Source organism: Chaetodon auriga, chromosome 5 (genome assembly GCF_051107435.1).
Source record: "Chaetodon auriga isolate fChaAug3 chromosome 5, fChaAug3.hap1, whole genome shotgun sequence".
Lineage (NCBI taxonomy): Eukaryota > Metazoa > Chordata > Actinopteri > Chaetodontiformes > Chaetodontidae > Chaetodon > Chaetodon auriga.
In genome coordinates, this window is record NC_135078.1 from 28,339,641 (window position 1) to 28,359,485 (window position 19,845).

Here is a 19,845-nt window from a genome sequence, read left to right on the forward strand (position 1 = left end):
CCGCTGCTGCAGTACTGGTGAGACGTGCTTATTCTGCTCTCAGGTGAAACTCAGCAGCAGTAAGCGGCCACGCCCTCCCTGTCCATAGTACACCTGTGGCCACTCCTGCAGCATGCCAGCCCCTTCAGGCTGCCTGTATTTTTGGAAACTCGTCTGTGTACATTGGAAATGTGCTCACTTGTTTGGTTTCGTCCGTGTTTGTTTTCTAATCGCAGACATATGGACACAAGCTGCTGACGGAGACGAATGATTAGCTGCCGTCGTGCAGTCGCTCAGCAGCGTTTCATATCTGTCATCTGTCCTTTCATAATGATGCATATCATAACTTCCTGTTTGTGGTCGGGTATCTGCTCATTCTCGCTCCCAACTCGTCACACGGTCACTTTTTAAGGCCTTTAGCCTCATTTTTCAGCTCGCAGGGCTAAACGTGTGCCGTCTGGTGACACTTTAAACATGAAGCCCTGTGAGTCACACAGTCACACAGGTGGTTAATGTGTGAAACTGTCACTCTTTGTTTGGTTTAGGCACCAGAACAACCTGGTTAGGTTCAGGAAAAGGTCACAGTTTGGCTTGAAATACATACGTTGGTCTCAAATGTGACATGAACTCTGGTGTCCTGAGTGTTTGTCCCGTCCAACCACCCCAACCTCCTCCAAAAACAGACTTTTCCTGCTCTTGATGTCTCTTTATGTTGCCTATCAGACTCCCTGCTATGCTGAAAGCTGACGCTAAAGGACCTCACTGAGTGTGAGAATGTAATATAATGGGTTTCTGTTGGCTGCAGTGTAGTTTGAATGTAGTGAGACAGATTTGTTTAGTTTTAAATGGGCCAATAAACTGTTGCTACATCTCCTCCACCCTCCCCAACACACCCTCCTGACCCACCCGAGAAAACACACCCGCTGCTGTTCACAGCCAGACAAGCAGGCATGTGGATTCACAGCTCAGTGCCAAGATAGTGACAGAGCTGCAAGCTGCAGAGCAACTTCTGCAGCGGCTGCAGCGTTCAGGCTGAAAACGAAGCCGTGAACAGACGGCGGAGCTCAGCGCAGTTAGTCTGAGCTTCCTGAACCGGCCTGCAGCGTCACAGCCTCTTATCAGCTATGAATGATTTCCCAGAATGGAGAGTTTCAAACAGCTCCAGATGAGCGGTCACTCGGGTTCATATCGTCTGTTTTAATGTACTAAATCTCTCTGTGTCTGATGACCCGAAACCAGACAAAAAAAGAAGATATTTTCAATAAAGTTTGATGGGGCGGTGAAATTATTCAGTATTGATTGCATGAGAGTCCACAGTATGCGATGTGAGCACGGAGCATGACGTTAGCCATTAGCAAACTTAAGTGCTGGCTTAATGCAATCCTGCCAATAATGTTCATTAAGAAGATGAACAAATTAGTTACGCTCAGGATGAAACATGATCAGAGAGCAGATCTGAAATCAGCCCAAACCTCCTTGGCCTTTGTTGCTCGCTGTGTGTTTGCAGGCTGCGTACCTGAGCTTCCTGCAGCGACACGACGACGCCACATCCATAAATCTGTGTATGAGCGTGTTCATGAGGGATCCAGCAAATGTCAGGGTGTGTGTGAGGCTGTGCGCTATGGCTGCTTTACCAGCAGGTGGTTAATTGCCCCGCTCCCTCCCCCCGCTGTAAGAGGAGGCTCTGGCATCGAGCGCCGCTGAACAGACTGCACGACAGGACCAGGAGGGACCAAAGAGACAGTACTGGGACAAGACCACCATGAAGACTGCAGGAGACAGCGTGAACAAGCGTGATGGATGTGTGCGTGACCGCTGTGACACAACGGCCTTTTTGTCACCCAATGATTTCTTAATTATCCGACTAAACTTGGTATATGAGAAGTAGCCAAACTCTTCTGTCCTCTCAGCCAAGACTTGCTCTAACCCAGATTTGGCAAAGGTAGCCTAATCACACCACAGGGTAGCAAACAAACCACCTTGACAGATGTCCAAATTACAAGTAAACAGCCGAGCAGGGGAGGCAAACAAATGACCGGAGCAGGGAGGGGACAGAAAGGCTGGGCTTGCCAGCAGCCATACTGAAATAGCACGGCAGCGTGAGTCACGGTGTGTCAATGTCAGGGAGCCAGTTGGGCACATATATTCGTCTTTTTAAGGTGGAACGCCACTGGGACAAGGATGGCGCTCCTGGCAGAGGCAGGCAGTCACTCAGCCCCTCAAAGAGCTACGTGAGTGGAATGCAGCCAGCACGCTGTGGGCCACACACACTATATTCATGACCTCCCGAATCTCCGCAATTAAACGTCCACTCTGACAGTGGAATTGATTTTTTGTCTCCTTAACAACAATCAGTCGTCCTGCCCGTCATAAACACACACTCTGCAGGCCGTGTGGTGTTAGTTACAGCATGCAGTAATGAGTCCAGAGTTTACAAGTGCTGCAGCCGTCATCCAGCTTTAACTGTTGTCTTGTTACACTGTGAAACTGGTGCTATGACTTCCTCTCTGCTCCCGCCCTGCACGCCTCCCTGTGTCATGCTGCAGAATAAATAATAAAGAGGCGAATGCAAGGATTCCTCCCAGCCTCTGTGATTCTTTATCTCAGTAAGTAGCCTCTAAAGGAAAGGGCACATCTACCATCAAGGCATGCTTGACTGATGCTGGTCGCAGCAGGACAAAATCTCATTGGTTGCCTACCATGCTCTCATTCTCCAGTATTAATGATGTTAAAAAACGAGTGCAGCTAGAGACAGTGCAGTCATGATTTTATTTTTACATCTGCAGCACAGACAGAGGATATAAAAGCAGATGAGGGCAAAAGAGAAAAAGAGATTAACTTCAGCTGGAAATGCAGCGTCCCACCGCCCGGCTGAGAGCTGTGCAGGGTGAGCAGGGTGAGTACAACAAACGGCTGCAAGGACGCAAATACAGGAGGCTTTTGTTCCACCGCGAGTCTCTGCGAGTGTTATGTCATCAGCAGAACGTCCATCTAACCAAGAGTGTGTGCCAAAACCTTATCCCGTCCGTGCAGACAAAGCGCTTCCTCAGGGCTGAAATTAGACAGGTGCTGTTAAATCCACGTGAAACAAGAAAAGCTTCGACGCCGCTGCTTCGTTTGGCGGCTCCTGGGCCCGCCTAACCTCCTCACCTCTGCACATGGAGAGGCAGGTCTCTGCGAGGAAATTCTGCATTGGAAATGGGAAAGTAAATGGGAATTTATCTTGTATTTACTACTCCATCCTTCCCTCGGTTCACAAGCTGCCCACCCACACATACCCCCGCGCGCACACACGCACACACACACACACACACACACACAGCCTGCAGCAATATGAGCACGGTGGACCCCATAATCCAATAAGTTGTGCTTCTTGTGCTAAACCCAGTGAAGTCTGGCACACACAGAGAGTCCATGGAGAGCGCGGTCCCCTAAGCCTCGCTTGCAGGAGCGGGATGGAAAGTGTATTCTGTGAAAAGAACTTCAGATCTCTCCTCTCCCTGCTGCTGCCAGAGCTCCTGGTTCCCACACACATCGGGGAGTTATGATATAATGATGTAATTTAATGCTGACTTCTCCTTTTTTCATATAAATTAAGAGAAATATTCTGGGAATAACCGGCTGGTTCACCGACTGTGTAATGGAAAGAGGCTGGTTGTTTGTTGTCTCTTGTATCCTCAGTCAATAAAAAGACACACACATTCATCTGAGAGGAAATTATGTCTGCAGACGTGGAGCTCAGCTGAATGGATGCGCGTACATGCTTGGCCGTGCTTGAAAGCAACATAATAATTCATAGAGTAACAGCAATTTTCATCAGAACGCTCACAATAGTTCATGGAGAAGAATTTGCATTCTTTTGATGCCGTTTGTCTTTGTTGTCTGTCACAGTTACAAATGAGTGAACTTTGTTGTGGTCAGACAGTCGGAGTCACTGCTGGGCAGATGGAGCAACGCGCCGCTGCTCGCAAACCCTCGTGCTATTAGACAGTTTTCACCCACATCATCACAGACTGCTGCCATCTTTGCTCCACCTTCAGGGAACCAAACCAGCATCCTGGCAAACCACTTCCATCACTTTCCAAGAACAAAACAGCAAGCTGCTCCCTTTGGAGGAGCCGGGTGTGCTCGACATGTCGGCACCTCATTGACCTGATGTGACCCCTTTTCAGTTATTCCAGCTCCAGTTTTACTTCTTCTAGTTTCTTCTGCTTTCATTTCTCAAAGAAATGAAATGAATTGAAACCTTTTCATCCATCTTATCTCGCCTCGTTGATATATTTTCATGTAATTATCTTCTTCCGTCACACTAAGTTTTCACTGTCTCTGTTTTGGATGAAGAAATATTGTTTTGAACAGCCACTCAAACGACTTCTGTTCTGACATCATGTTGTTATGAAGTGCATGAACAGCTTTGTTTGTTTGTTTGTCTCTCAGGTTCTGGCTCTGCGTCACACTGTGCATCATATCATACAAGTGATGAGACATCTTTAATAAAATCTCAGCATCTAGACGACACAGTCGCACCTCTGACGCAGACATGAAGGTAAAAATGAAAAGAGTCTCTGGGTCAGGAAGGCTGATATGTTAGCAAACACATGCAGCAACATTAGCATTCATTCAGTCAGGTTTGTGTTCACCTGGTGCATCAAGTCCAATGTTCACCTTGTTCTGTTTTGGTCTCCACCAGCTGCCAGAGGAGACATCTGCCTCTGCAGCAGCTAAAGGCTCCACTATTTCATTTTAATTTTAATTTTTTATTTGTTTGTTGTTACCGTTCCTTTTTATTCTTGCTGTTGTAACGAGTCATTTTCCCAGCATGCAATCAATTAAGTCTTATCTCATCGTATCTCATCTCATGTTAATCAGCTAGTCGCTAACTGCCTGTCGGCTGGTTGATGTCGAGCAGGTTGAGTCTGTTTCTAGAGCTTTTTCACTGCCTGATGCAGCTGGAAACGTGAGATTAAACCAAAATAAATCCAAACAATTAGCTGAAAGACACTAAAATGTTCTGTAAAGCTGCTGGAAACTGAGACCTAAACCTCTGTGGGTTTGTCATTACGAACGACCTTTCACATCACACACAGTCCTTTGATTAGAGCAGCTAATTTATTATTAACAGAAGTCTGATCCTGATTTTAATCAAACGCAGACCATAAACTATCCTGTTCCCGAGCAAGGACGGGCCAGAAGACATCCCAGCCCGACCTCACATAACACTGTGGAGGTCTGAAGCTCGTCTCCCTCCTCTATCGCACACCCCTCATGAAAGGGCGGCGTGGGCGGATTGTCCGCTCTGAATTGAGCTGCTCATCCTGAACTGGAAAGAAAAGGAGTTTTGACACAAGTCTGGTGGGATAAAGAGAAAGGAATCGGACAGAAATACTCGATGCTTTTCATTTGTGATTCCGCTGAACTGTGAACTCCAACCAGAGAAGAACCCTCGCCTCCCTCCACTTCAGACACTGATGCTGAATAACACAGTTCAATAAGGATTAGGTGGGCAGGACCGTGCAGCTTCTCTCCATTGTTCAGATGAGGAGTCGGAGACAATAGTGCAGTTTTCAGGTGACACAGACAGGAAGAAATAAACACAGAGCAGAAAAACAGCCGTCTTATTAAAAACAGCGTGGATGAATCTTATTTACTGTTTAAAACATGGACGCCGTGACGTCACCACGGGTTCCTGTGGAGTCACTGTGAAGCTCAGCGGCCGCGGTCGTCGCCGTCTTGGCCTGACTCCACCAAGCCCCGATGGGCAAAGAGGTGGAGCCTGGGTGGAGCGGAGGCGTCCGGATGAAGCCCGGCTGGTGACAGCTCGCGCCCAGCGGTCAGTCCGAGTGTGCGTCACTTTAAGCCTCGATAAGTGAAAGAGTGAGTCCATGACAACTCACGCCTGTACAGTCGTTACGCTGCACATTTTAATGTGGAGGTCTATGGGGAGTGACTCACTTTCGGTGGCAGCCTCAAGTGGCCTTTTGAGGAACTGCAGTTTTCGGCTCCATTTTTCAGCCCTGGAGGTTGACGCTCGATTAACACATCCACATCTCTGTATATTAAACTGCAGGGTTCGCAGATTTTCGACATCCTTCCCGTCATTCACATCAGACTGTAGATTCTGTGCAGACGCGTCGGACGAGACGAGCGACGCCGTGAATGACCTGGATTTGGTTTTGAATGAAGACAAACAGATCAAGCTTTGAGGAGAACACGCGGCTCATTTGTTATGTCGCTGCTGAAACATCGTTGTGGTTGAGTTCAGCATCCAGAGTGTGCGTGTGTGTGTGTGTGTGTGTGTGTGTGTGTGTGTGTGTGTGTGTGTGTGTGTGTGCGTGTGTGTGTGTGTGTGTGTGTGCGTGTGTGTGTGTGTGTGTGACAATGTACTGGATGCTCGAGCAGTTGCGGGTCAATCCTCATCAACATGTTTAATGAGTATTTTAATGACTCACTGCACAAATTAGCTGAGAGGATTTGAAAAGGTTATAGACTCGTAGAGGCGTCCGGTGGTTCGGATGTGCAGCGTTCCTCAGGTCGGCCTGCAGATAAACACTTCTGTGTTTGATTCACATTAATGCGATGCTTTGGTGTCACGCAAGGAACATTTATCCATATTCCGTGTTAGTCTGTCATGCACAATCTAATAATCTGTGCAAATAATGAATATGTGCCACTTGCCGTATTTATATTGCTTTACTTGCAAATGAAATTGCGTGAATGTATTATGGGGAGACGTGTTTAATCAAGATTGTTCAAGCATCCTTTAAATATAATACCTTCAGCTTTGCAAGGCTTAAACCATAAATCTGATGGTCTGATATTTTATTTCATTGTGATAAACAACACACGCCGTCCTGCTGCTGGAAGCACACTCAGAGCAGCAAATACGTTCCAGAAAGTAGACCCCACCGACCGCACTGTTTAATCTGGATTAAGTGAGGTTTGAGACTACAGTTAGCAGCTGTTAGGGGGAATTATGAAGCCTTCATTTTTAATAAAAGTAAGCGTTCATGAGGCTTTCATGAAGACTGACGCCTTCAGCTGGACCCAGGAACCACAGGCGGGCTGGGGAGGAGCTGACAGACGGACCGACGCATCAGTGGCTTTGGGCTCTTAATGGATTTGTTGACAATATCAAAAATACAGATTATTGCCTCCCTCGTCCTTCCAGTGTTACTTTACGCTGCTGTAAATATTCAGATCAGTGCAGCTGCTAATGTATTAATCTAATACATGAACCTGATTTATTTATGCTGGTTTTGCAATTCAAATACACAGACGAGACCGTAGCATGTTAAAAGTTAATGTAATGTGTTTACAACTCCGGCAACTCCCACACCAGATAGCTGTCCTTCGGAGGTTAGCTCCACACGCACACACGCACACACACACACACACACACACACACACACACACACACGCTTCAAATGACCAAACGAAGGCTCCTCTGTGGCTCAGTCATTTTGGCTTCCTTGCTGTTCTGGCATGCATGCATGCGTTCCTCCGTCCATAGAACAAAGCAGATAAATAAATAAAATCTGTTTAAAATGTTAAAATGTCTTTCTAGTCTAACCAGGCAAAGCAATTTGCCATGACAACACTCAGTGCACATGACGACACCAATTATCCTAACTTCATCGGGACGGCTGCATTAAGCACCGTGTGCATGAATATTACGGTGATGTATTTTAATAAAGGAATTTACATATTGCATAAGATATTAAAATGGAAATCATGCTAATTGTACAAAAATAAAAATGATTCAATAGATACCCAGCAGTGATGAATTATTTTGAGAGCAATCAGGGCACTAAAGTCGAGAAAAAGAAACTCTCATCGGTTAGCCGCTAATTAATTAGCTCAGCACTTCCAGCTGCAGTAATCTCTGCGTTCATGACGATCTGCAGGAGCTTCTTCTGTCTCTGAGAAGCACAATGCCAAAGGTATTTCAGTTAAACCCTCATTCATAAATGTCAGGAGGTATGGATCAGACTGGAAATACAGAGCAATCATTCCCTCAGCTAACTAATGTGATATTGAACTGGATGTAAATATCACATTGAGCGGTGGAGGGAACATTGGATTCTTTGGGTGAAAGCTGTGCGAGGAGCATTTCTCACCCTGCTTTGTTATTTTGAAACATACAGGAAAAGAGCAGGATGATAATCACTGTTATCAAAGCGTCACAGGCGCCCTCAGTAACAGACACGTCCTCATATTTAACTTAGAAACCTTCAGCATGTTCTGCTGCTGGAGGACGCCTGAAAACAGCTTTGAAGGAGCTGTGAGGAGGAAGCTCTGCAGCTCCAGCCGCCGCCGCCGCCGCCGTCTTTCACACCTTCAGTCATGTCAATACAAGCTGCAGCCGACATGACGTGAAGTGAGAGTTTCACCGTCCTGCTGGAACAATGAGGAGCACATTGTTAATAGAGGCGTGGAGGACGGCGGCACGGCCCAAGACGTTTGATTCTCCAGCCAAAAAGACGTCAAAATGACGGAGCAGCGTCATAATGACACTGCTGTCAAACGTGATATACATCCACTTCTGCTGATGGATCTTTGCTCTAATTAGCAAACACGCTCTGCTGAAAATGTGCTTTTATTATTTATGCCACAGTGTCAGCGGTGCCAGACTGATGCTGATGTTGCCACAGCGCTTCGGTTGCCAGCGGGGGTCAAGAGAAGCCACAGATTACTGCACGGCACTTTACAAACAAGTGAAGGAGAATCTGCTGCTCAGACATCAGGAGGCCCTGCGGGGGAAATCCCAGCTGCCATCAGGTTCAGACCTCAGCCATCCAGCAGGAATCCAGCGCTGCTTCTTCTCCAGACCCTTTAACAACATTCACCGTGGAGTCTCTGCGGTAATAACGGCGGGTTTGGTGCTTTTTATCTTTATTAGGATGTTTCAGAGCGCTGTGGCACTGTATGCCTCTGCTGCTCTAATGCTGCTATCATTCATGCAGTAGCAGAGGAGCCCAAAGCACTGAGCCTGAGGGACTTCTGTCAGGAGGAGACCCGACGCAGAAACACTTAATAAGAGCAATATTTTACAGCCGGTTACGACGGCAGCGTTTCTGCTTCTGCTTCAGCACAGGCCGAACGTGCTGTTCCACCGTCACGTTTAGCTCGTCCGCGTCCAGATGAGCCTTCAGATGGTTCTTATTTCAGCTCCTCTTCACCTAAAACAACAGCAGCGACGACGCAGAGAATCTGGACAGGATGAGTTCACATCTTTTATTTATCGTTGTTATTTCCTTTTGTTCCAGTTTTGTCGAGTCAGCTTGTCTGTCAGTCACAGAGACAGCTGTCAAATCACAGCGCTGCCTTTGTGTTTGAGTCCTGTGTGTGTGTGTGTGTGTGTGTGTGTGTGTGTGTGTGTGTGTGTGTGTGTGTGTGTGAGGCTACCAAACACAGGAAATTTCTTTCCTCAGGACTCAATGACTTTCCTTTTTTACCTCTAAAGTGGATCCTCCGTGGACACCTCCACGCCGTCTTTATCGTAGGTACCATATCGCTGCTTTATTACTCAGGAAACAACAATATGAGCAGGTGCGCTGCTTATAAATCTTATACGTTTAATTGTTGTTGGCTTTTGGTTGATTTCCCCGGTGTGGGAAGCAGAGCTGCTGAAGGATCCGGGGAAATAAATCAAAGAAACAGTGAAACAATGAGGTAACCTCTGCAAAGAAAGCACTATATTACCGTTGCGTCACACAGTGTGCATGTACAGCATGTGCTAGAGACAACGTCGCTTAATCTAAGTTCTAAATCTGACTACAAGACATATAAATATTACATAAGACTCTAAATGCAGCAGACATCCTGTCAAAGGGAAGTAAAGATGCAGCTACAAAGGTCAAGCTGTTAAGTGTGTTTACGCTGCTGATGATTTCCTGATGTTGAGCAAACCGAAGCCGCTGTGGGAACGCGCTCGTTATGGATGAAAAAGTAACTCATAAAATGAAAATGTTTGACACTAAATGTTTACAACAATCTCTCCACTTCATACAACATCGCTGAAAGGCTTTCACTGACACAGGAAGCTGTTTTATTGTGAAAAACCGAGCGGCTGACCAGAGCAGAGTGAAGGTTTCTGCTGCTTTAAGGTGAACCGCAGAGCGTCCACACTCTCGCTCTCTCGTATCTGTATGTATTCAAGTTTCAAGTTAATGAATTGGAAAGATGCATATGAATGAATGAATGAATGAATGAATGAATACGTTACAGTACAAAATCATCTTCTTGGAAGCTATTTCCAAAGTCTTTGTGGCGACACTCTAACTAATGTCCTCTTGTTGGAACAATGATGCTATTCACTGCTTTTACTGCACGCTGAAAGGTCTTTTCTGACCACCACTTTAATATGAACAAAGCAGCAAGGAGCCATTTTTCCTCCTCTGAGGGCCAACTGGGACATGTAACAAAAGCTGTAAAGCATTAGCATTCAAATGAATTTTACAGGTGACATACAGTGCACAAAAGGTGCAGTAACAAAGAAATCCTGTTTTGGAGCACAGGAGACAGGACAACTATGTCCCCCCAAACTGTCACAAACTGTCTTTGAATACTTTCATACTTCACTGACTCCATTTTTCAGCTGACGTTAATTTTGAATTTAACAGCCTGGAACTCATTATGTTGACCAGCTAGCTTCAAGGTACGTGTTGGATCCTTAAATTCATAGAGGAGTAATGTGTTTCTACTGGTTGTTACGAAAGAAAGAAAGAAAGAAAGAAAGAAAGAAAGAAAGAAAGAAAGAAAGAAAGACAGACAGAAAGAAAGACAGACCCTCTTCTGTCTGCTGAGCTCATTTCGTCCAATTTAAACCCTCCCTGGCTCGCTCATCCTTGAAGAGGATGGTATGCTGGGAAGAACAAACATAAGAGACGGAGTGGAATAATGAAATATGCTCGAGGAAAGGAGCTTTAAACATCTCCAGAACTTATAGAACCTGTTAATTCACTTTCCTGCTCAGAGAGATGAAAAGATTGATGTGACTGGTGGGGCTGCAGCCGGTGGCCTGTTAGCTTAGCTTAGCATTTATATTGGAAACAGGGGAAGCCTGACTGTGTGAAGGTTGCAGCTCCTTTATATCTCACTTGTGTTGGTTAAATTCAGCCGAAAGGTCCAGCTGCTGTCGTCACTGTGAGGTTTTTACTCTTCGTTTTTATTTTAGACAGACTAAACAGATTTAAAGTAGGCAGATTTGGACAGAGCGAGTCCTCCTGTTTCCAGTCCTTATGCTAAGCTAAGATGACTATAGTCTTATATTTACTTGATGGACATGATGCTGCCGATCTTCAAGCATTTTTAGCTAAATGTACAGCTATTTCTTTGAATGACTTACCTCATACAATGAAATCAGGCCACCAGATAAAAGGAAAATGTGTGTTTGCAGCTGATTATCAGGGCAGTTCATGAAATAGTCGTGATATTTAATCTGTTTTCGTGTACATGAACACAAATGTTCCATTTGTTCTGTGACTTTCAAACTAAAGGATGAGCATACAGAGTGAGAACTCTGGACCAGACACAGGAGACAAAGCTGATATTTTAACCATAATCTTCTCCTAAACGTAACCAAAGTCTAAGTGGACGTTGCACATTTTCTGCTGCTGAACATGACGCAGCCTGAAGAGATGCCTCCAGCTGAAGTACAGTTGTTTGAGTGTTAAGGAAAACGTGCGTCCACGTGCACGAATCCTACAGAACAAACATCGTGACAAACTGTGTCTGTGTTGCTATTTGAGGAACACTGACAATAAACTGGAAGCAGCAGCGATGATATTTCACTGCTGCTGCTTTCAGTTTATCGTGCCGGGCTTTTAAATCAGCACTATAACCTCTGGCAAAGAAGAACAGAAAGTTACACACATGTTGCCTTAGCAAAGATCCCCGGTGAGAGATGCAAATCAAAATTTCATGCCTGCCAGTGACGGCTGAGCAAGCTACCCCTCGCAGTGAGTGTTTACAGGAAGCGCAGAGAAAACATGCTGTACTTCTGCCGCTCTCAGAGCGCCAATCCGCTGATTCTCACTCCGGCCTTGCTCATCAGCTTGGTATGAGCCACCTTGATTAATTCAAAAAGACATTTTTCATTTCTTGGAGGGTTTTTTTTCCTTCACATTGTGCTGGTGGAGTGTGGTTCTATTTGTGCATTGTTATAATAAGTCAATACTGTGGACTCCCACCATTTTTCATCGCGCCAAATATCCTCGATAATGATCTGCAAAATGCAGACCACAGCTCTCTAATCAGCATTCTTTTCTTAGCTACACAACACCGAAAGATTTCAAAACGCAGGAAACCGCTTTTCATCAGTCACAATATGACAAATCAAACACTAATTACAATATCTGCCAGAATTAGATCAACAAATCATTTGTTCTGTTCATATTGCATTTTTTGTAATGGCCTCTCAGATTTTCCCATTGGCCCTTGAAGGAAATTCATCATATGTGCTGGAAAGTAAATATATGGATATGAATTCGGCTGGCAGCGTGCCTCCACGCCTGCAGGCTACAAAAAGCCTGAGTCATGTTTAGAAAGTGAATTATGGGAGATCATAAATCCTTATCTGAACAACCTTTGACCGCTCGGAAACTTTAGCTGCACACGAGCTGTGTGAACATGCTAATGGCTGATAACAAGGAGGAATCAAATGTCTGACAGCAGCTGACGGCTGTGGGCGAAGCGGCGGATTGATGTTGTGAGTTGAGTGTTATGCAGGAGTAAAAACACCTTTTTTAAAAGCTTCCACATTCCAGCTCCGACACAATCCTGCCTGCTTTAATGCATGCACGCTCGTCCCCTGGTGCAGGCTCATTTTCTCTGCTCACAGCGAGCAGGCTGGGAAAAATCCAGCGGCAAGCTCGCAGATCTCTGGCAGGTAAGTGTGGAGGCAAACTGAAGCAGTTGTTGATCACTCGTGGCCCCTGCTGGCCCCTGCTGGCCCCTGCTGGCCCCTGCTGTTAAGAGTCAGCAGAAACAGAGCGGTCCGTAAAGGTTCGCCAAAACGAGAGCTTCTTGAACATTCAGTCATAAATGTGCACGATGGGTCCAGCAGCATGTGAGATTAGCTGCAGGCAGAAACACACACATGATCCCCTGAAGGCTCACGGCTGGCAGAGATAATGAGGCAGGAGGAAAAGGAAGGAGGAAGGCGGCACACCAAGGTGGGTGATATCTTCTTAATGGCATAACTGCTTTGACCCGTAACACCGTGTGTCCTTCAGTGGACAGCCTCTATTCTCTCCCTCCTCTCACAGCACACAGCAGCATTTCCAGGCTGACGGAGGATTGGTGGTTATGTAAAAGGGAGATTCTCAATCTGCTCTAGCTTTCAGGGACAGGACTGTCTTTCTGTCTTGCCGGACAAGCAAAGAATGGCATCGCCTGCTCGGGCTCTGCTTGCTGTTTAGGAGAAAACTGAGAGTATAAAACAGCTCGGCGGCACAGCGGCTCAGTGATGTCCCAGGGACTGACGCGGGCCCCCTACCCAGAGTCTGAGGTGTGTAACTCAGATGCAATCGATACTGCTGTCAATACTGTAGCGCCAGGAGGGGATAGAAGAGGAGAGAGCCAGAAAACAAGACGCGTGATGGAAAATATGTCAGCTCGCTCTCATGCAGCAGCAAATCCAATGAAATGTAGCTCATAACATCCAGAGCACAATCTGTGCATGTTTCCCTCCATGTGATGCACCAGTCGTCAATATTCTCATCACACACACAAGTTTTCATCAATTGTCAGTGTTACTTTTAATTATACAGTCATAATCACATAGAATGCCTATTACCCATACGGTCATGTGTTTACACAAACAATGCATAATCATAATGATAAGAATAATCAATACAAAAGTCTTTATGAAAATCAACATCGTCGCTCCGACACATCGAGGTCGACTGGACCTGAAAATATCAGTCCTGAGATTCGACTCGTGAGTTTTAGTTTGTTTGGTTTGAACCACAATGAACCAAAATACAGCTTTAATCATCGATTAGGACGGATCATTTAATACGAGAGAGGAGCATCTGGAGGGAGGAGAATGAATTCATGCAAACGATCTCAGGACACGACGCTCTCTGCCTTCGTCCCCTCATGTTTGGTGGAAGTGCTTCGTCTGCACCGGAACGCCGAACGCAAAACAACTGGACAAATAGCATCTGTGACAGTAAGGGGCCACACGGTAACTCTTCCAATCAGAAGTCAGCAAACCGGGAGACTCAAGAGATCAGCTGCTCCCATAACACACTCTCACACACACCCGACGATGCACACACACACGTCCTAAACGCTCGACAAGCTACATAGTACAAATCAAACCTAGCGAGTAAAAAGTGGCTTTGTTTGCTTCTATGGCGATATACTTTGACTAAGAATAAGGTCAGACCCTCTGCAGAGCTGACTTCTACTGCAGCGGAGGTCCGGACGTTACATCAGATCATACACACCTGGCCGACCCGCCACTGCTCTCATGTCAGTCAGGGTGATAATTAGCTCCAAATACATCCAGCCTTCTTTTCTGTGCACATAATTATATTGTACTCTGCCCCAAAGTGTCTCCTTCAGAGCTGCAGAATCTATCATCTCGCGTTAGAGATAAAATCACTTAATCTCGTGGGAAAACCGTTTACCTCTGCTTAGCAAATGCAGTTTTAGTCTCGGTGGAGTGGGCGGCTCAGACCTCACACTCTATGGATCCTGATATGGTGCACGTGCACGGCCTGGCCTCAGTCACCAAAGAGTCCATCGTCTCGGAGTTCGAATGGTAGCTCAGATAGTACTCTTGCAGCTGAGAGTTAAGGTCCTGCTCCTGCTTGCGGGCCTTTTTCCGGCGCTTGTGGTTGACTGAGTGCTGCTGCAGCTGCCTCATTGTGTTGGGGTAGCGCCTCCACGACACATAAATAACCAGCAGGATCAATGACACTGACAGGAACAGGGCGACGCTGCCTGCAATGATTTTATGGAAAGCCATATGCTCAAACTGGGGCTCTGGGATAAACGACGTAGGGGGTTCGCTGGAGGTGCGCGACGTGGAGCTCGTGGTTGTGGACTCTGTCGTCTTTTTGTCCGCCCCGCTCGGACGGACGGGTGAAGTGGTTAATCCCTGCACAGGTGTCTCAGTGCGAGCCAGGTGTGTGACACCAGAGGCGGGGAGGTGAGTTGTGATGTTCACAACTTGGGTTGAGGTCAGAAGGATGAGAGCGGTTGTGGAGAACACGTTGGACACGTCCAGGCAGGTCGAGTGATTCCTCACCACGTCCACGACTCGCTCGCCCTGCACAGACTTGGGGCTGCTGCAGATCATACTGATGTCTTTGGAGTCTCTGAAGTTTCTGAGCCAGCCCATGAGGGGGCAGATGCTGGGGCTGCAGTCCCAGGCGTTCCCCGCCAGGCTGACGGTGGTCAGCGATGTCCACGCCGCCACAGCTTCCACAGGCACGCTGCTGAGCTTGTTTGATTCAAGGTTGAGTATTTGTAAGTTCGGCATACACTGGAAAACCGCCGGGTCCAAGATTTGGATTTCATTCCCTGACAGGTCCAGTTTCTGTAGTTTGTGCCAGGTCCAAGGCACGCCTTGATTGATGGATCGAATGCGGTTCCATTGCAAGTAAAGAGCCTGGAGGTTGGTAAGGCGAGGGAAAATGAAGAAATTAATCCTGGAAAACTGATTGTGCTCTAAATGAAGTTCTTTCAACTTGAACAGGCCCAAGAACGTCGTGCGGGTGAGGCTCCGCAGGCGATTATAACCCAAGTCCAGAAACTCCAGGCTGCGGCACTCCAGAAAGGTACGAACGATGATCTGCTTCAGCCCGTTAGACCGAAGGTGGAGGTTCTGTAGCTTGCGCAGTCCGTAAAAGTGTCCTGGCTGCAGAGACTGCAGCTGGTTGTAGGATAAGTCTAAATTTCGCAGGTTTGGGATGGCGCTGAACGTGTTGTTGTGCAGGTGGCTTATTTTGTTGGAGCTGAGGATCAGTTCCTTGAGCCTGCGCACACCGTGGAACGCCAAAGCATCGATGGCGTTGATGGCGTTGTGGTCCAAGTAAAGCCAGATCAGCTGATTGAGATGAGCGAACTGGTAGGGCAGCAGAACCATCAGGTTGTTATAGCGCAGAGACAGACCTTGGCATCCTGTGGTGATGTTTTCTGGGATGTCTTGGAAGATGCCAGATTCGCAATAAACAATCTTTCCTTCGCAGCGACAACTCGCCGGGCACATCCTCTCCCCCTTGCTGAGCAGCAGCAAAACAGCTGCCTGCAGAAGAAGAAATGATAACCTCCAGTCCAGCATCACAGAACCTGTTGGGGGTAGAGTGGAGCACAAGCAATCAAAGGGGTGACTCGGTTTTAGAACGAGTGGGATCAGAGACGTTCAAACAAGTAAAGGTGAGAAATTCATTCATCAAACAGGAGATCATGTAGTGAGGAGCAGCAGCTCCAGGTCTGATGTCTGAGGCACCGGACCTGCTTCATGAAGAATTCATCAACACAATCTGATGTTACTACTTTTAAGATGAGAGCATCTGAAAATACTCAGACACATGTGGAGGGAGAGGGTAACGTGATTTAAATCCATGTTTAAATAAACAGCAGCCCTCCTCCTCCTTTAGATGTGAAAATTCAGTTTAAGAACTAATGAAGCTGTCAGTAAAAATTGATCATCGCTGCTCCGAAGAGCCTGAAGAGGCAGAAACTGTGTCAGTAAATTGTGAGGATCATAATGACTTACCCATCCTTTCTGAGGGAAGGAGTAATCCTCTGAAATAAACGGATAAGGAGCACATTAAACTGCTCTCAGATGGGAAAATCGCAGTTCACGCAGCCTCAGAGTCGATCCGCATACTCAGCATCACTTCTGTCCTCAATTAGCGGAGAAAATCAAATGAACGCAAGTTTTCCGCAGCGGTCCGAACCGGCTGGTGTCTGTCTGCCGCTCGCGGAACGGACGCCTGCACACTTGGGTCGGAGTTGGAGTCGCGGCTGTAGTTCAGCCCGCTGTGTGCGCAATAACGCATCTGAGCGCCAACAGACTGAAGCACAATCCTCCACTCCACCATGCAGCCTCCCTCTCTCCCCTCTCTCTCTCTCCTCTCTCCCTCTCTCTCCCCTCTCTCTCTCTCTCTCTCTCTCTCTCTCTCTCTCTCTCTCTCTCTCTCTCCTCTCTCTCTCCTTCTCCCCCTCTCTCTCTCCTCTCTCTCTCCTCTCTCTCTCCTCTCTCTCCCCCCTCTCTCTCCTCTCTCTCTCCCCTTTCTCTCCCTCTCCCCCCTCTCTCTCCCCTCTCTCTCTCCTCTCTCTCCCCCCTCTCTCTCTCCTCTCTCTCTCCCCTCTCTCTCTCAGGCGTAGGCGTCTTTAAGCACACATATAAGCCAATAAAACATGCTACCCTATAAATATCAACCATGTATTTTCCAGCTGTTGTCAGATATCTTTCCTCCATTAATTCTCATGCTTTATGTCTTGTTACAGGTTAAATGAGTCTCTAGAAAAACGCTGTAATTTAAGTTAAGCTATATTTATCTTGCTCAGTAGGGGGCCTCCATGACTTATATGTCAACAAAATTTGGTATAAAACGCTGTGTATGTCCACAGAACCTTGGACTTTTTATTTTTTCTGATGTCAGTTTATTCTCTTTAAATCCAAGCCTTGTAACAGAGGAGCCACAGCTTAAAGATGGCATCACACACAATGTGATCACACATACTGCTGAGCATGAGGATGATGACATAGCGGCTGAAATATTTCCTTCCTTTAAAAGAAGCGGGTAGCATGATCCGAATCCAGCAGTCATTCATGAATAACTTCAGCCATTCATTGAATGATGATGGCAGGAATTTGGGTGATCACGATTTTTGCTTGCTAAAATAATAACAGCTTGTTGACATGCAGCATCCATCCACGCTCTCAGGCAGCGGGGGGAGTTTATGTAGATAAACAATTAACACCTCTTGCTGTGTAGAGATGCTGCTGAAGAGGTGGCAGCGGCAGGATTATGAATATTCAAATTAATGGCTCTTATGAAGTGGGCAGTCTGCAGACAGCGGGGGGTGAAAAACATGCTTAAAGTAAGAGAAGACGGCGAAACCTGCAATGCTGTGGTCATTTCATGCTCATCTTTCATACTTTGCTCCGTCTGCTTTGAACACACATCCATCACATTGGGCACACCAGTGTGGAAAACACCAGCTCTGACTGCACAGCTTCGAGGGTCTGAGCTGTACTGTGTGGTAACAGCAACCCCTTGTGCACGCAGACAGAAATGTCCCGTGTTCAGAGCTGTTGACAGTGATGCACAAATACATGACTTCAGCAAAGATAAGAGAGAAATCAGATGAGATTAAAAGAAACGAGCTAATGAATTCCTAATGATATTTGGCTGCGTGTGAGGTGAGATTCCTAGTCAAACAGGATTTCCTCTGATGCCTGTGGATTGTATTAAGAAGAAATGATTTTGTGAAATCTGCTGCATGTACCGCACAGCAGGGATGAATCTGAGAGGTGTGAACATGAGCCGTTCTGCTAAGATAATACCTCCCAGACTTATAGTAGCACATTCAGCAACTGGATGTCAAACAAAAGCCGCTCTTCAAAGGGAACGCTGCGTCACAGAGTCCTGGGAGATAACATGTCATTCAAGAAATGTGCACAAAGTGTGGGAAAACGAGCTGGCCGACAGTGACGCTGAAGTCAGGCCACCTCGCAATGTTTAGGCAGAGAGCGGCTGTGAGAGGGAGGATGTGCCAGTCAGCACGTGTCAGCTGCTCCATCAGTTCATGGACCAGATCTTTATCTTGCATATGAAAACGTAGAGAGTGACTGTGTGCGCACAGCAGCCAGATCTCAGACCTCGACAAAGTAATCATCGACAGAGAGGTGACAGCTGCTATCTCCTCACCGCCAGTTACACAAGTGAAAGTGGAAAACACGCCACACTTTGATCGCCCTGTTTTAAAGCCGTTCAGACTTTAAAATGAGTCCAGGCTGAATCCTGAGTGCGTGTGTGTGTGTGTGTGTGTGTGTGTGTGTGTGTGTGTGTGTGTGTGTGTGTAGACTGACGTGTTTAAGGCCTGCTGCTCTACACACTGCACTGCACCTGCAGATTCCTCATTGTTATTAATGTAATACGCAGGCAGATGGATTGGCAGATGGATAGTTAGATTTATTCCTCCACTCGGTCATGTTTCACTGCTCTTTGCTCTCCTCACTGAGTCCTTCTTCCAAAGGTGCAGCCGTGTCACCGACCAAAGCCGCTGTTGCAGCAAACAGCAGATTATCGTCACTTCTTATATTTTGAAAATAACCTTTCATGATATTTGAAACGTCTAAGCCGGAAGGTAATCTCTTGCCAAAAGTCAGTGGCCTTTGTCTTGAGATGGGAGGATAGCGTTACAGCAATCCACGAGAACCTTTTTCCGTTTAGTGTCTCGTGCACATGTCACGTCATCCTGTGGGTGAAGGTGCAGCCTGCAGACAGCGGAGCAGGCAAACAGGTGCAGCTGCTCTCAGTATGGACGCAGAGCTCTGCCACGGAGTTATTTCACCGTATTTTCCAACTATCTTGCAGGGGTTTGCATGTTACGTTTGATTTTTTGAATATTTTACTTCTGTAAGACATGGTACACTGAATTAAACTGAGTGCCTGAGGACCAATTAAATTACTGATAGTGAGTGCAGGGTTTTCAGAGCATCCCGCCGCTCATGCAAATACACGACTCTCTCTCACTTAAACTCAGGTGCTTCATTAAATTTTCATTTCATTAATTTTATTTGCACGTAAAGTACAAACAATGTGGGAGCAACCACACAGTTTTCTGACAATACAACTGAAGTATAACAGAAAAACAATTCAGTTCTGCAGCAGA

The 19,845-nt window shown here is 46.5% G+C and overlaps 1 protein-coding gene across 1 annotated transcript; it reads right to left on the reverse strand.

Annotated features, from left to right (window-relative positions):
- Positions 1-13,724: 13,724 nt before the first annotated feature.
- On the reverse strand, positions 13,725-17,012 carry lrrtm4l2 (leucine rich repeat transmembrane neuronal 4 like 2). The gene is made up of 2 exons (XM_076729878.1): positions 16,715-17,012; positions 13,725-16,284 (listed from the first exon to the last, which is right to left on the reverse strand). The coding sequence occupies exons 1-2, from the start codon at positions 16,767-16,769 to the stop codon at positions 14,663-14,665; spliced, it is 1,677 nt and encodes a 558-aa protein (XP_076585993.1). The 5' UTR covers positions 16,770-17,012; the 3' UTR covers positions 13,725-14,662.
- Between the last annotated feature and the right edge of the window lie 2,833 nt (positions 17,013-19,845).

Coding starts and splice junctions, on each gene's coding strand:
- lrrtm4l2 (XM_076729878.1), bottom strand. CDS start 16,769: ATGTGCTCCTTATCCGTTTATTTCAGAGGATTACTCCTTCCCTCAGAA. Junction 16,285..16,714: donor CCTTCCCTCAGAAAGGATGG/GTAAGTCATTAT, acceptor TACCCCCAACAG/GTTCTGTGATGCTGGACTGG.